The sequence below is a fragment of the Engraulis encrasicolus genome, chromosome 18 (assembly GCF_034702125.1).
Source record: "Engraulis encrasicolus isolate BLACKSEA-1 chromosome 18, IST_EnEncr_1.0, whole genome shotgun sequence".
NCBI lineage: Eukaryota > Metazoa > Chordata > Actinopteri > Clupeiformes > Engraulidae > Engraulis > Engraulis encrasicolus.
In genome coordinates, this window is record NC_085874.1 from 31299464 (window position 1) to 31317319 (window position 17856).

The window sequence follows — 17856 nt, forward strand, 5'->3', positions numbered from 1 at the left end:
ATGAGAAAGAGAAACGAGATAGGCTAATCATACACTATCAAGGGTATCATTTCTCGTATTCTACTTTCATATTTTTTATTTATTTATAGTAGAGTGAGTTCAGGCACATTGCGAGTGTAGAATCAATGCCAAAGAATCTGTCTAAAGATGCGACCACGAAGGGACTCGAACCCTCAATCTTCTGATCCGAAGTCAGACGCCTTATCCATTAGGCCACGCGGTCAGATGGAAATACATATGATGTGAATAACGTTAATATAATAATTCATAATCATTTTCAATCATGTATTGAAGCATGTATTTATGGTAAATATCTATGTTCATAACAAGCTAGATGTCAACAAATTCCAAATAGACTGAAAGAATCGCAAATCCAACCTTTATGCAACCGGTTTCTGAGAAGAATTCCCTGCAATTTATTTTCTGCAACAAAAGCACATAAACAATTCGTATCTTTAATTTATATTTATTGTAAACAGCTGCAACAGTCCATTTTCCAAGTCACATCAGCACAAAAAAACATCTACTATTATGCTGGCTTAATAAAAAAAATATTTCTTGAAAATGCATTTAAAAGGCAGTGGAATAAAAACAGTCAGAAAAGTCCAGTTTCTCATTGACAGAATACAAGATGTTCCTGAATCCAAGCAGCAGGGTTGTGAACATTATAGGTTGTCTTCAAGGGAGATGAGGAGCAGGGTTTACATTTTGGCAGTTGGCAGTTTATTTTGTTCTTCTGTACCAGCATGTGACATGGACATTTACTAGTATCACATGTATCTCTCACCAAAACCACAACAGATGACTATGGCAGAGAATTGAGAATTCCAGCTGTTTTTATTTTATTTTTTATTACTGCAGTTTTTATTACTTTCACATACTCAAAAATATCATCCCAAATTGTGTCCAACACCAGCAGACACCTAAACACAACAATAACTTTTGGGATGATATTTGAAGTATGTTAAGACACATTTAAAAAGGTAAACAAATCATGCGCCATTTCAATGGCCACTGGCCAGGATATTTGAAGGTGGCTGCATACAAAAAAATGCAGCTTTGTTGAGTAAGTCCCGAGTATGGTGTGCAATTAAACGGCATGTTGAAATTGCCAGGAATTCTCCTTTACTTGAACAGTATAAGGCAGTAAAAAATACAAGATATGTAGTTAAAAAGCAGCTTGGTTTCTTTAAAAAAAAAAAAAACATTTGATCATAGACTAGAAACAGGCAAGCATGGCTCATTGATTCAATTGAGCAAGCATGGCTCAATGATTACCTTTGCTTTTCCTATGAAGTGAACATGTAGTACGATTTTCCCCACAGTGAGCTGGAATAGCTAACTAAGTCGTTGACCTGGCTGGTTTGAGTTTATGCCAGACCTGAGCCACAACAGATGAGCCTACTGCTAATGAATCTGCCATCAGATGGGAGCACCACTAACCTCCATTAACCTCATGCAAGTGATCAGCTTATTATGCACCCTTCTTGCCAAGGCAGATAAAGACATTCCTGATATATTCTCAAAAGGCAACCACAAACCCTCTAGGTTGGTTGGTCCTGCATTCAAAGTTATTGTAAACTACTACATGAGATGATTTGTTCTGAAACTGTATTTCTTGAAACACTGGACACAAAGTTACTGTGACATCAACCAGTGGTAGTACCATCAGCCATCTGCTTCAGTCACTACTTTGATCCTGGACTCAAAGCTAACATAAACTACATACACATGAGACGGTTTGTTCTAAACTCTCGTTCTTGAAACGCTGGACGAAAAAAACCTTCTGATCTACAACATTGTGTCGGCAGTAGTGACACCATCACTCTTGGCCGCCGGTCAGTTTGTGGAAGAGGTCCTCGTCCAGCGTCTCGTTTTGGTCCTTGGAGCGGGTCGAGAGGAAGATGTAGCCGCCAATGTATTCATGAACAACCTTACAGTCACAACTCACACAGGAGAAGGCCAAGGACACGTTCTGGTCAAAGTCAATAGTCACCTGTACAGAGAGAAGAGAAGAGAAGAGAAGAGAAGAGAAGAGAAGAGAAGAGAAGAGAAGAGAAGAGAAGAGAAGAGTTAAGATCCAACCTACAGGTTCTAATCGCTTAAGAAACAGATATAGATTTTAATCTGCAACTACCTGAACGTCACTACAACCAGGCCTCAAGCCTGCCTCAGTGCTGCTGAATGAATACTTTGTCATTTGCTACATTTACGTGAGACATTTAATTCGGAATTAACTGACTTTAATTCTGAATAAAGCTTTGAAAACGTCATGTAAACACCACTTAAAGGCGCATTCCACCGGTGGAGACATGAATATGTATTGAAAGCGGGTCATATATGTAGTAGAATAGTAGCATACATTTCTGATTTGGTGCCTTCTTGGCCGAGAAAAGGCAGAAAATGACTTTTTAGTGCTTGTGGATTTGTGACAACAATCCCCATAATGCATTGCAATGCTCAAGTTCCACAGGCCACACCCAGGCAGCTCTGCCAATAGGTGCGATCGAGATATTGCAACGGCTGTATCCGCATTTAGACAGCAATGCATTCTGGCTCAAAAAGTTGCATGACGGTTAGATTTCCTGTCAAACTTCAAAGTTTAGGTGATGTTGTGTCGACGACGTGACATGTCACATGGTGTCTAACTATCGCGGGATGAATGCGACTGCAGTCAGATCTTGCAACCTCTGCAGTTGCTTATCCCCTTCAACGCTCGCCTGCAGACTGCCTCCAAGGTCACACGCCCATGAACTGGTTGGTCAACAATTCACTCACGTGTGTATATGAGTCTTGTCTTACACCCCTACACAAGTTTGCGCAGGTCCCCACTTCAGCTCCTCCTCACTGCCTGTCCCCCCACTCCTCACACGTGGTGTGTTAGTAGAGCAAACTGGTGCGAGCTCATCGATCTCGTTCATATTTGTGGCTGACTTTAAATGCGCTGAATTTAATAACATTTAATAACATCGTGACAACAAGTTTTCGCTCACGTGCTTCATCTATGTTGGTCGACAGCAACAAAGTTGTCTGGGGCTAGTGACTTACTGGAGCCTCAATGCCAGTGATTTCAAAAGCACTGGCACACTGATCTCTGATAGGTCTGTTAGCACATTAGGACCAACCCCCTATGGGCGGGGTTGAAAGGGTGGGAAAAAGGCTTGTAGTCTCAACAGAAATCCACCTCTCATATGGTTCGTTCAAAAAGTCAAGAATCCCAAGAAAGCCGACTTAAAACCTCGGGAAAGTGGGCATGAATATTTGGTGACGCAGTGTCAGATCGATAATTATCTAGGTTGATCTCTGGCGGAAGTATAGAACAACGAGTTCCCGAGCTTGTGTTTTGTATGACGACACACGCATCATCAACATGGCGCCCATGCATGGAACTAGCATGTAAACAGTATCATAAATGCTAAAATATCATCTTGTAATCACTATCAACAACACCAGTTGATGTAATTCAATTGCAGATGTACATATGTCAGTAATGCTGGTCTCTGACTGTTTGATTTAGCCTACTTAAGCTAAAATGATATGTCGTGGGTTTGGAGGCTCAAGGTGAGGTGAAAAAAAGAAAAGAGAACCAAAACAAGACGCGCATGAATCCCGATTGTTCCGGGGTCTGTGGCGTTCATGTGCCAAACTCCAGAACTCGATTGTGATGTGAGCTGTGTCGTCAGCTGTCTTGAGAGGTCCCGAGCTGGTGAATGCAACATTACACTTCCTCCTACAATGATGCAAAATGACGATTTTTACATCATTGTAGGAGGAAGTGTTAAGAGGTGAATACGGATTTCTCCTGTCTCAGGGGGAATTGAGAGAGTGTTGCACGGCCATTCAAAAGTATGACTGGGTGTCTAGCAATGGAAAGCCTAATGCAAATGGGTGGAGTGTCCCTTTAATTCAGAAGTAGTCCCTTAAAGCATGCAGAACAGTTAACTACCATAGTACTACAATACTATGACATAACAGAAGGCCTTTAGTAATGCACTACGATTTGGTCAATGCCATGCGGGTTACAGAAAATTTATAACACCGTGTCTTAATGGGTTAAAGGAAAGATCAAAGTAAACTCAACAGAACTTTTTAATTCTGAATGATTAATTCGCAATTAAAAACATCATGTAAATGTTGTGATTGAGTCACTTTGGTAGATGTTTGTAATCTGCTGGATGTCTGTAGTGATTCTTAAACAGAACGTGCCGTTAAAGTGCATTTTTGGTGAGTGTGGTGTGGATGTGTGTGCACATAATGCTGACCTGTCTAATTTCCCAGTTGACGTTCCACTGTTTCATGTTGGAGAACCTCCAGGTGGTGACCGGCAGCCTTGTGGACAGGTCTATCCGGATTAGTCGGTTGTAGGAGATCCCCAGGACCTCATCTTTTTTGCTCCCCCTGAATCTGTGAAGAGCATGGAATGAATCATGAATGTCAGTGTAACGGAGGCCAACTAGCAGTGTGGCGTGGAACGTCAGTAAACCTCCCTCCCGAAGCCTCAATACAGTGCGGTAGCGTTGGGCTATCGGACCGGCCCTTCAGCTCAGCGGTTTCGTACCGTGCCTCCCATTCCCGAACTGATGTAGTTGACGAGGTGGCAGGTTCGCGTCCCCGAGGGGGATGAACCGTGCGGGAACACCTCCATCACATCAACCCAAACCAAACACATAGCATTGACATGAGTAAGGATCACAGTGGAATGACCTACGCTGTAGATGGAATGCAAGCCTGCAGTTGATTTGGAACAGTCAAGTTTGTATAACATCCAAGATATCAACTATAACCACTTCGAACTGCAAGTAGATAACCAGCTCATACATTCTAACAAGAGACCTCACAGCTGAAGAAATTATGTAGAAGTGTCAATTCCTTCTCCAGAATATAAAAACATTGCACCAGTCTCCTTCCAACGCAGGCGACTTCACTGAGTAGCTGGCATAGTTGTCTTGAGTTCTCAATAGGATAACATTTGTGGCAGGGTTTTAACTTTCTGAACTTTTGATTGACAACATGTGATTGCGTTGAAATAATACAAAAATAATAATTACAATGATTCTTGCTTTAGACATTAATCAATTCGTTAATAACTTCACATTAGGTCCAAAACATGTTTTAATTTGTTCTTGATTTGGCCTAATTATGAGGTTTAGAATCAGAATTTTGGTCACAACCTCAACGCAAACAAAATTCCGTGCACCCCCTGAAATCTCTGGCGCACCCCCAGGGGGTGCCCGCACCCCAGGTTAAGAACCACTGCTGTAGGGGACCTACCTGACCACGTAGTACTTGATGCCAAACTCCGGCAGGGACTGCCAGGCCTCGATGAAGCGCATCTTGGCGTCGATCAGGGACAGCTTGGACACATTCTGGTGTGCCTCCAGAATCCTCGTGGTCAGCTGAGGTCACAAATAACGCAAACATGAACACACTGGGCTATAAAGTACACTTCACAGTTTCTATGTGACAAACAGTGATGCTAATGAGCCTACATAGTGTTCAAGCAAACCACTACAGGGTGAAATATCATTCACCCGCTCAAATCATCATACACTTATCTTCAGCTACTTTCAACTGACATGAGCTTTCTTCTGTAGCCTAGTTTTGTCTTGTCCATCTATGCACTCAACCAACCATTCACCCATTAAGTCTGGTTTTACATTATAAATATGAGCACTGTAAATTGTTTTGGATTAAAGCGCTAGGTGTAATGTAAAGCCTGGTTTTCCATTGTAAACATGAATAAACCATGAAGTAGCCCACACCCTGTACAGTCAGTCCCTACTGTAAATAACTAAGCTGCTTTGGATAAAAGTCTCTGCTAAGTGTAATGTAATGTGATTAAAGACAAAACTCATCTTTCTTCCCTTTTATGTTAATCTTCCATTCTGAAGACAGTTCTGCTCCTGAGCTGTTTGGACTTGTACTTGACATGTCTACTAGATGTAATGTAATGTGATGTCATGACGCTCTCCTCCTCCTCACCTGTTTGGACGTGTACTGCTTGATATGTCTACTAAATGTAATGTAATGTCATGATGCTCTCCACTTCCTAACCTGTTTGGACTGCTATTTCTTGACATGTCTACTATATTTAATGTAATGTAATGTCATGATGCTCTCCTCATCCTGACCTGTTTGGATTTGGACTTCTTGACATGTCTACTAAATGTAATGTATCATCATGATCAGGCCTGGAATTTCGCCATTTTAGGGGCAAGGCCACTTGGCCTTTTAAGGTATCATTTTTTTAAGGGCACAAAGGCCAGAAGCCAGGGTACCAAGGCCATAAATTAAAAAAACATTTTTTCTAGCAGTCAAATTTAAATGTAACCAGTATTAATTTAAGCTGGCTGGTGTTAATTCAGAGCAAATAAAGTGCAAAATACAAGACTGTGTGAAGGGTAGTGTGACCATGTTCGTGCCAGCAAAAAGAAGAACATGTTTTTGGGCGGGGGGTTTGGGGGTGATCCCCCAAGAAAATTTGTGTTTCTTAGATGCAATTTCATGCATTTTAATCAATTAGGCGTCAGAGTGGGCATCAAGGCCACTGTGGCCTTATGGAAGATATTTTTTTCAAGGGCACAAGGCCAAAGTGGGAGGGCACTCATGGCCCTCGCGAAATTCCTGTCCTGGTCATGATGCCCTCCTGCTCCTGGCCTCTTTGGACTTGTCTACTAGATGCAATGTAATGTAATGTGATGTAATGTAATGTAATGTAATGTGATGTGATGTAATGTAATGTAATGTAATGTGATGTAATGTAATGTAATGTAATGTAATGTAATGTAACGTGATGTGATGTCATGACGCTCTCCTCCTCCAAACCTTTTTGGAATTGTCTACTAGATGTAATGTAATGTAATGTGATGTAATGTAATGTAATTTAATGTAATGTGATGTCATGACGCTCTCCTCCTCCTCACCTGTTTGGACTTGTACTTCTTGACGACGCGCGGCGACACAAAGCTGTCTGCGTTCATGTCCATGGAGTCCGGGTCGGGCGTGGTCTCGCCTGTGGGGGGCGCCAGACTCTTCATCTGCAGGAAGGCCTGGATGTTCTTGACCTCCGTGCGGTACGAGCTGTAGGCCATGGTCTTGCCCTTGGAGGCCAGGATGCAGGCGGCCTTCCACTTGGCGTACTGCGTCTCCTGCAGCACGAGAGATGCAACAAAACATTCAAGAGGTGACACAGGTTTCTGTGCTGATCCCGAAGGACATTAATGAGTCTGGAAGACTACAAACATTAAATAGTATAATACACATTGCAGGAAAGTTCAAACATAATGCATACAACTGTAGTAGTGTGCATTGGCGCTGCCCTTACGATTCAATTCGATTACGATTCGGGAAGTAACGATTCCATTCGAATCTATTCAGTCCATTTCAATGCATTACATCTCTACTGAAAGCAAGGACACATTTTTCATTTTCATGAGACAATACAAGCAGTCAGAGACTGAACAACATTTTATTGGCTGTTGTGTGTATTAATCCTGTCGCTTTCAATGCTTTGAAGTGCTTTCATTTAATTTAAAGTTCATTTGCTCCTGAAATGCCCACAGAAGTAATTGAATCTTGAAAAAATATGCGGTATCGGTTATGGCATTTGCCGAATCGATTATTGAATTGCCCTGCCCCGCATTGCAATGCACTGCCAAATTGATTATTGTTAACATCACTACACAACTGAAAGACACCCTAACAGACGTTAAACAGGTCAAACGCATTGCAAACAAAAACGAGAAACTCACCTCTTCACAGCGAATGTAGACCTCATTCATGCCATCAGCGACAGGGATCATCAGTTTGATGCCAAACTTCTTATCCGTCACATTCACATCAGGTACCACCTCACAGCCTGCAAGACAAACAAACAAATAAACGCATAAACACATGTTTATTACTCTGTTTTACTTAATGCCAGACTTCTTATCTGTTACATTGATATCAGGCACCACCTCTGCACACAAAGAAAGAAACACATCTAAGTGTTTTCATTCCATCATATTTAATGTCTGGACTTCATTTCAACAACATTTACATTGTTCAACACCTGAAAACCTGCAAACAGCAATGAGGACAGATGAACAGATAAACAAACAGATCTACCAACACGACTAATGGGCCATGTGTATATTAGCACTGATTCTTGAGAAAGCGGCTAAAACATGTCTCTGCAATAAACTGCCAATTCTGTTGAAAATAAACTACATTCTCATGAACAAAATGAATCCAAGTAAAGACACAGGGGTCTGTTACATAAATGTACAGTCGTTTGAAATATTTAAGTGTAATTTTATTACTTTTCATGGCTATAAACCTGCCCACACCCTGTAGAAACAGCTGTCCCAAGGACAGACATCATCATTTCAATTGACTTAAAATGTAAAAATCACTGATATTATTGAATAATATCACCATGATGTGAAAGTCCATATTGAAGTGGTTCTGCAGATATGCACATAGTGTGTGTAAAGCAATATTTACTACTTTTTTCTGATTGCTCAAAGTGTGTCCAGCATATTAGTCACCACCGTCAGATTTTTTTTAAAAGACAATAAAATCAGGTATGCGCAAGGTCATTGTCATTACTTAGGACCCCTTTTCAAACCTTTAGATCTACTGAGTACTTCACCATCACTGAAGCTCCTGTAAGTTTACTAATTTCTCCTCAATTTGATAATTTGTTTGGACACTGGTACTGTCCCAACCATAAACTGTCAACACCGTCGGGGGTTTTAATAGTATTATTGTTACATTAATGTTAATTATATATACTTTTTCAGAAGCGTCATGAAGCCCCTAAGAAACAGAGCGAAAACGAAGTGGCTAATGTGAGCAAAAAATGCACAATATGTAAAAGAGTGTTTTTTTGTCTCACACCGTCAGATGTCACCACCGTCAGATTTTATTACGCTCATCATCTTGTTCCATATTTTACATTACCAGACATGTTAGTAATAATTGTGACCCAAACTTATACTCCAGCCTCCACTGAGGTGCATTTGGAAGGTTTTTTGTCACAAAACCTGACGGTGGTGACATCTGATGTAGTTCACAAAAAAGCATGTGTTTTACATGTTTTTGACAAGTTTTAAGAATATGCTTCCAATAAGTATCTACAATTATGTTGAATTGTAAAAGTAATTCACTTAAATACAGTAAACTTATTTTTTTACTTCTAATTCTGTCTGACGCTGGTGACAAAACCAAGAAAGAGCCCATTTTATGAAAAATGTAAAACATGGGGAGCTTGGCCAATACATTCACTGCACAGCCAAGACGTTCATCTATGATAATACACCTCTATATTTTGGATTTGAACAACTTAAAACCTGTTTATGCCACATTTTCAATAATCTAGGCCTACTTCCTAGAGTATCTAACAAGAAAAAACACATGCACAAACATACTGTGCACACACAAAATAAAGTGTTTATGCTAGATGTCATTGACTTGAGAGGGCTATTTATTTTGCTAAATGTAGGTAATAATTAGGTCACTGTCACCACCCTCAGATTACTGTCACCACCGTCAGTTCTTAAGTCACCACCGTAAGAAGGAGTTTTGGACATTTTAAATGAATGTGCTTACAAAATTTCCCTTTGTAGTTGTTGAATTATCAAAGTAATAGCAAATTTAAGCCTACACGAATATTTGTGAAATGACAAAAAATTGTTTGATCTATTTAGCCATTAAGTAAGCATTGTCTGACAGCACATATTTTTAAATTAGAACACATGAAGCAGTATTAAAATAGAATGAAAGTGAATTTTCAACATTTAAAGGCGTATGTGTGAACCAAAAAACACACACAATCACTTAAAAACTCCAGATACATATGCAACCAAATCAATACACTTTTTATTGCTTTTAATTGTGTCTGACGGTGTTGACAAAAAACAAGGTATGATCGGAGAAAAACCTGATTTCTAAAAATAATGGAAAATGGGGAGATTGGCCTTGTGCATTTCTGAAAAGCCAAGACCTTTGTCTATGAGGATATACCATATTATTTTGTAATTCACTTCGTTTTTTTCTTTCAAGATTACAACCTGTTTTAGCCACTTTCTCAAGAATCAGTGTTATGCATAGTGGATGTAATGTGTGTGTGTGTGTGTGAGTGAGTTAGAGAGAGAGTGTGTGTGTGTGTGTGTGTATGTGCGAGTGTGTGTGTGTGTGTGTGTGTGTGTGTGTGTGTGTGTGTGTGTGTGTGTGTGTGTGTGTGTGTGTGTGTGTGTGTGTGTGTGTGTGTGTGTGTGTGTGTGTGTGTGTGTGAGTGTGTGTGTGTATGTGTGAGTGTGTGTGTGTGTGAGAGAGAGAGAGAGAGAGAGAGAGAGAGAGAGAGAGAGAGAGAGAGAGAGAGAGAGGGGAGAGAGAGAGAGAGAGAGTGTGTGTGTGTGTGTGTGTGTGTGAGAGAGAGAGTGTGAGTGTGTGTGTGTGTGTGTGTGTGTGTGTGTGTGTGTGTGTGTGTGTGTGTGTGTGTGTGTGTGTGTGTGTGTGTGTGTGTGTGTGTGTGTGCGTGTGTGTGTGTTTACCCCTGAGGTGTAGCTGTTCTATGGGTTCTCCAGTAGCGGACTCCTTGTTCTTGTAGTAGGAGATGGTGGTGTCTTTGAAGATGAACCAGTACTCCTTATACGGCTTCAGGGTTAATCGCTTGGGTCTGGGGGAAAGTAAAGAACAGCACTTACATACACATTGTGGCATGTGTATCATCGAATTGTGAAGCCATTGCCAATACACTACTTACTAGTGGTGTGCATTGGCACTGCCCTTACAATTCGATTCGATTTGAATCGGTTCAGTCAGATTCTACGATGCATTGCAATGCATTACATTTCTACTGAAAGTAAGGACAATTTTTTCGTCAGTCATGAGGCAATACAAGCTGTCAGATACTGAACAACTTTTTATTGGCTGTTGTGTGTATCAGTCCAGAATTGATAATTGAATTGTCATGCCCCGCATTGCGATGCACTGCCGAATCGATTATTGTTGACACCACTACTACTTACTACAACTTGCCGATATCCTACAACAACCCTGCAATTGCCCACTGAAAACCTACACAAACCTGGATAAGCCTACAGGAAACCTAAACAGACCTCCAAACAGTATGACCAACTAAAATCCTAAACCAACTTGCTTCATATAACCTGCAGAAAATGTACAGCACAAACCTGCTTGATACACCTACAGAAGATGCATCGCAACATAACTGAAACCTAACCATAATGAAAAAAATTCTAGGAAAACCCTGAAAAGCACATGAGATCCCTTGTGTGTTGGCGTTTGAATGAGTATTGAGCCTGTTATTTTGAACCATATGCTCTAAATGAGTTTGATGCCTCGAGTTTGCTTACCTGAAGAGCTTGAGGTAATCTTCAAGTTTGGGGATATCTGTAATGTCCTCCTGGAAGGCAAATTGACATCAGACATCATCACACTGCTGAAATAGATGAAATATGAGGGTACTGTGTGTGTGTGTGTGTGAGAGAGAGAGAGAGAGAGAGAGAGAGAGAGAGAGAGAGAGAGAGAGAGAGAGAGAGAGAGAGAGAGAGAGAGAGAGAGAGTGAGTGTGTGTGTGTGTGTGTGCGTTTTTATAAGTATGTGCTTTACTCTGCATTTGTACATGGGTGGAAGACGTGACGCCTTGTTTTTTCGTAACATTGGTTAAAAACCTACAAAACTGTTATTTTCCTTTAAAAAACAAATGTCAATGAAAGAAGATGTGGTACATTATGTTTCATATTAGTCTTAGATGAGAAGAAACATTTTTGTTAAGATTTATGTAAAGGTTTATATGTCAAATATCCTGCGGTGTTACTGTAACATTAATGAAACCTGGGATATAATATATATATAAATTAACCAACATCATTTTGAATAATATATGAAGCATTTGGCATGATTGCATAAATATTAACTTTATATTAAGATACGTGAATGTGGAAAAAACCCAAGACAGTAATATTAACTACAAGTTCAATTTCGTAACACAAATTGCGTCCTGTGGGGTGACATGTATGTCAATGTTTGTGAATGGGCAGCTGCAAGGCCAACTACAAGGGTCTTAAAGACTGGCTCCTAACCAGTCAGTACCTCAGTTATTGGAGACTGCTGTGGAAGTTTAATGTGACTCTTAACCTCTTAATATGTCTTCATATTGCAATCTTTCTGTCACGCAATGCTTAGGTTCATTTTATGGTGTCCTGTGGTGTGACTGCTCTTATAGGAGGAAAAAAAGTTTTCTATTAATGAAAACACATATTAAGATTAAACACAATATCATTATCAAGTTAGCATGAGCTCAGATGTCAGTCATGTATACAAAAGGATTAAAATGGCCATAATGCAGTGAATTCCCTGTGGTGTGACTCCATTTTCCTGCGGTGTGACATGCCTATGCTATGTGTTGATGCAGGACACATTTTCCCAAAAATGGCAAAAATAAGGTGAAATTCCACAGAAAAGTGCTTTATTTTTTTCTATTTTTTTCCAATTTTTATCCATCATTTTTTTCATGAATTTGAAAAACTTTTTTTTTTTTTGCGTTACACCCTTAAATGTCAACCACCCACATGCGTGAGTGTGTGCGTGTGTGTGTGTGTGCGTGCGTGCGTGTTTTACTGTGTCTGCATGAAGGCACCAGGGAATGAACGTATGACATCACACTGCTGAAATAGACAAAATAGGGTACTGTGTTTGAGAGAGAGAGAGAGAGAGAGAGAGAGAGAGAGAGAGAGAGAGAGAGAGAGAGAGAGAGAGAGAGAGAGAGAGAGAGAAAGAGAGAGAGAGAGAAAGAGAGACTGAGAGTGTGTGCGTGTGCGCGTGTGTGTGAGAGAGACAGAGTGTTCGTGTGTGCTTGTGCGTGCGTGGGTGTGTCTGTGTGTGTGTGTGTGTGTGTGTGTGTGTGTGTGTGTGTGTGTGTGTGTGTGTGTGTGTGTGTGTGTGTGTGTGTGTGTGTGTGTGTGTGTGTGTGTGTGTGTGTGTGTGAGAGAGTGTGTGTGTGTGTGTGTGTGTGCCTCACCAGTATGCTGTCTGCAGTTCCCCCCTCCAGAGTCATCTCCAGGTTGGACAGGGCCGCTTCCACCTCATCCACCTCGGCCTCGTCCGAGCGGTTGTTCTGATCCGACGACATGCTGGTCAGCTTGCAGATGTGGTACTGCGGGTACAGAGAGAGCAGCATTGCTGTGTTATGGATGTCACTGTGTATGTCACACACACACACACACACATAAACACGCACGCACGCACGCACGCACGCACGCACGCACGCACGCACGCACGCACACACACACACACACATAAACACACATACACACACACACACACACAAACACACACGCACACGCCCGCACACACACAAACATACACACTAATGGCACAAATAAACCGGATGCGACTTGAGTGATTCCAGTTATGGAAATAATTGACTTTGTATTGAGTCGCTGGCAACAGAAGAGAGAAAAGTGACTTGGCAGTAGGGGTGGGCGGTATGGACGGTATACTATCGTAAAAGGTATTTTTTCCATCAAGGTATGGATTTTGGCCATACCGTTCTACCGTGATATAGCGCATTGCATCCTGCAGATGGCAGTATAGACAGCGTTTTGAACATCCACCCGACTGACTGCTCAACTCAAGTTGTAGCAATGTGGTTGTAGAGAAACAGCACAATCATTTCCTTTGAATAAGCTTCAAGTGTAAAATGTATGGTTAGTGTAGTGAACTATTGTTTGAAATGGTATGTGATGGCAACACATTTCGATTCTGGACTCCACAATTTACTGGGCACGAAATGCAAGCTAACTAGCTAACAGCCCAAGTCATTCATGTCTATGCTGGTGTCTGACAAAATGTGCTTATTTGTGCTAACATTGGTTGCCTTACATTTAACACATTGCGCCAGTCATAACAGCTGTATGTTACTGTTTCCAGTTGAGATAATACCATTCATGATATCTGACTGGGTGTTAGTAACTAAAATGACTGTTCACTGTTTAAAATGTGGCATTAGCGATTTCGCTAACGTTAGCACGCTAACCGCTGGTGCAGTGAAAGCTGCCATTGCCATTCAAATGCATTAGTTCTGCAATGCATTGCTAACTGCCTCATGTGAAAGTTCGTTTTTCTAAACTTTAACAATGACAGCTTAAACCATTATGCTTGGCATAATCACAGATGCAAGCACACATTTCAAAATTACCATAAACAACTCCATAAATAGAAAAAAGGTGCAATGAAAGATGTAGTTGATACAATCCACGTTCAGTTCTATTTACTCTCAATTTCAGGTTGACACCCCTCCCCTTTCCCCTTCTCTACCGTAGTTTAACCCCTTCGACACTTGGTGATATTGACAGTGTTATATTTGGGAGCATTGCATTGCATTGCAAAATGCATTTTACATAGGCTAGTTTTTGCTTGTTTTTAAAAAATGTAATGGCAAGAATTCACACATATATGAAAGGACATTGTGTCATTTCCAAAAATCAAATGCAAAGGTTAAAAAAATGTGGGTTTTTTTGGTCATTTTGCAACGCTTCAATTTTAAACAAATGTACAATACCGTGATATATATCGTGATATATACCGTGACTAAAATTATACCGAGGTATACATTTTTGGCCATATCGCCCACCCCTACTTGGCAGTTTGTCAGTTTGTCAGTTGACAGTTTGCAGTTGGACTTCAGCAAATAATATGCAAATGAGCTATGATGCTACAGCCAATGGGAATATCGAAATGCTTGCATTCTACTCTTAACGGACATACTCTGCCGCTTCTGCCGCTCGTATAGCTCTTGCTGCACAGTCCAGCTATTCTCTGTCGCTTAGTCTTGTCACTGCCGTTGTGTTCGTCCGGTAACACACAAACACACACACACACACACACACACACACACACACACACACACACACACACACACACACACACACACACACACACACACACACACACACACACACACATTCACAAACACACACACACACACACACACACACACACACACACACACACACACACATACACACACACACACACACACACACACACACACACACACACACACACACACACACACAGGTGTAACCGATGCCAAATAACACAGCTCTGCAGTAGAACAGTAGGCCTCAAACAGATACAATGACAGCAACAGACTATCGACCTTGACCTTAAGCACAGTGGTTTCGCTCCTGCGCTCCCATGCCGGAGGATTGCTGTGAGGTTGCAACCAGTGTTGCCAGATTAGGCAGTTACCCGCCCAATTGGGATGCTTTTGATGGCCGTCTGCGGGTAAAAACAGGAAAAATCGTCCATTTGGTGTTTTTTTTCAGCAGTTTTGTGCCTGTAGAAATCAATGCAATCTGTTAAAATGGGTGGAATTTAGCGTCTCTTGGCGGTTTTGGAGCACCTTTTGGGCGGGATTTGATCAGACACATCTGGCAATACTGGTTGCAACTGGTGGGCTGTGCCTTTTTCAGACAAGCGAACTCACTCAATCAACATCAACATCAGTTTTATCCTTTTCCATGCCAGTAGCACTATTTCATAGAATTCAGTATTGGACAGCTACAATTCAATGCACATGCATTCCTTACCCATACACAAAATCAATATCAATATCGATTGTACATTACAAGCACATGCACACAATACCCAGGGGTCACATCTAGGACCAGAGTGCCATATCTGGAGGCGAAAAAAGGATCAACACCAGTCAAGTGTCAGACCGGATTATCTGGACAAAATCATAGAACTGGGCTAAATGTGGATCATGTCTGCCCAAGAATATACACTGCAGTATATGAAAATTGCCCGGGCACACATCTGTGTCAAATAAGGGACCATGTCAATGCCTTACTCAGGGCAGCAGAATTTAGGCAATGTTGCCAGATGGGACTTATGATTTCCAGCGGATGGCCATACTGATTTTGATGGCCATAAATCAGCAGAAAAACACGCCCAAAATGTTTTACCCGCAGACGGACATCTGAAGCAGCCTAATTGGGCGGGAAATCCCCCCAATCTGGCCACACTGGACTTGCGTCATCCACACATTTTCTCAATTTTCTCAACTCCAAACTGGGGGATGTTGAATGCACTTGCAGGTGAAGTAAAGGTTAGGTCATAAGGTCAGTCAGGTCATTTAATTGTTTTGCTGTGCCGGGAGGATGGTTTACCAACATTGTAAAACTGAGCTGTATACAAGCAGCGATACAAGCAGCCATCTGTTCTACCAGCTCTGAGCCAGACCCCTGCCCTCCCTAGTCTCCAGCTCTGAGCCAGACCCCTGCCCTCCCTAGTCTCCTCTCTGGAGCCAGACCCCTGCCTGTCGGTGCCCAACGGGTTCTGCCTGCCCGATCCGTTCCCTTTGCTCACTGCACATGCGCAGTATGACGTATACGGAAGGGAAATTGCCTGATCTGTTCCGTTATTTTTTTACTTTGTCGTTTTAAGTGTTTATTTTGCCGGAGGAAGTTTGCGTTTTAAACTGTCTGTTTTATAATAATACAGAACCGTCACAGAAACGCCAAATAAGGTCACCAACTGGTCAGCTAACCAACTAACTACTCAGAGCACAATATCACGTTATTTACAGAGACAAACAGCATTTGATGTGAAACAACTGTATAAAGTAAAGGTATAATATAAATATATAACATATCTCTTTGTGTTAATGTTCTGGCGGCTGTAAAATGAACATTTAAAACGTGAAAGTCATTAGGGAACCGATCAGGCAGGCGGAACGCGTTGGGCACCTACACTGCCCTTCCTAGTCTCCAGCTCTGAGCCAGACCCCTGCCCTTCCTAGTCGCCTCTCTGGAGCTCTCTCTCTCAGGACCAATTCACTTCCTAATGAGAGAAGACACACACTATGGGCTCTGGGTGAGTATGTGTGTGAATGAGTGTGTGTGTGTGTGTGTGTGTGTGTGTGTGTGTGTGTGTGTGTGTGTGTGTGTGTGTGTGTGTGTGTGTGTGTGTGTGTGTGTGTGTGTGTGTGTGTGTGTGTGTGAATGAGTGTGTGTGTGCGTGTGTGTGCGCGTGTGTGTGTGTGTGTGTGTGTGTGTGTGTGTGTGTGTGTGTGTGTGTGTGTTTGTGTGTGTGTGTGAATGCGTGTGTGGGTGTGTGTGGTGTGTGTGTGTGTGTGTGTGGTGTGTGTGTGTGTGTGTGTGTGTGTGTGTGTGTGTGTGTGTGTGTGTGTGTGTGTATGTGTGTGTGTGTGTGTGTGAGTGTAAGCGCATGTGTGAGTTCCTGTGTTTGCATGCCTGAGTGTGTGCGTGCGTACGTGTTTCAGTGAGAGTGAGAGAGAGATTGTGATAGAGACATAAAGAACAAAGAGAGAGAGAGAGAGAGAGAGAGAAATAGAGAGGGACAAAGAAAGAACATAAACGTCCTGTCCTGACTGATAATGATGACATCATTAATCTCCATGATGTGCGTCCATCTTTCCCCCTCACTCGACTTTATCGAGAAACAAAAGGGATGCCATGAATGAAACCATTAGCACGAAGAGCTAATGAATGAATCTCTCGGAATGAGTCTGCTCTGTTGCCATGAAACACTTCTATTTCAAGACCATTGTGGATACTGAAATAGGCAGAGAAGATTGCTGTAATGAACTCTACACTAGTAACAGCATGAATGGTAATGGTCTCTAATCAGTCATTTCTGGAATAATCCATCCTCCAGCTAATAATAATAATAATATTTATTGTTTTAAGTGCAGTATCACCATACAACATGGTCTCAACCCATTGATGCCTAATGTTGCGTTATGCAACATCGGCCCTGGCGCCTGGAGCTGCATTACGCAACATTCAGGCTCATGAGATTTGAGACAACTTTATT

General features: G+C 41.6%; 1 protein-coding gene and 1 non-coding gene across 2 annotated transcripts in view; both read right to left on the minus strand.

Annotated features, from left to right (window-relative positions):
• Positions 1-150: 150 nt before the first annotated feature.
• trnar-ucg (transfer RNA arginine (anticodon UCG)) lies at positions 151-223 on the minus strand. Its single transcript has one exon. It is a non-coding gene; the product is annotated as a tRNA-Arg (tRNA).
• Positions 224-484: 261 nt separating this feature from the next.
• The window catches only part of fermt1 (FERM domain containing kindlin 1), a 41561-nt gene continuing 24189 nt past the window's right edge, over positions 485-17856 (minus strand). The window contains exons 8-15 of the mRNA XM_063223431.1: positions 13031-13165; positions 11364-11413; positions 10539-10663; positions 7752-7858; positions 6924-7148; positions 5272-5396; positions 4263-4404; positions 485-1996 (exon numbers count right to left, since the gene is read on the minus strand). Coding sequence (XP_063079501.1) covers positions 1823-1996; positions 4263-4404; positions 5272-5396; positions 6924-7148; positions 7752-7858; positions 10539-10663; positions 11364-11413; positions 13031-13165 — 1083 coding nt within the window. The 3' untranslated portion in view covers positions 485-1822. The remainder of the gene's footprint in view (positions 1997-4262; positions 4405-5271; positions 5397-6923; positions 7149-7751; positions 7859-10538; positions 10664-11363; positions 11414-13030; positions 13166-17856) is intronic.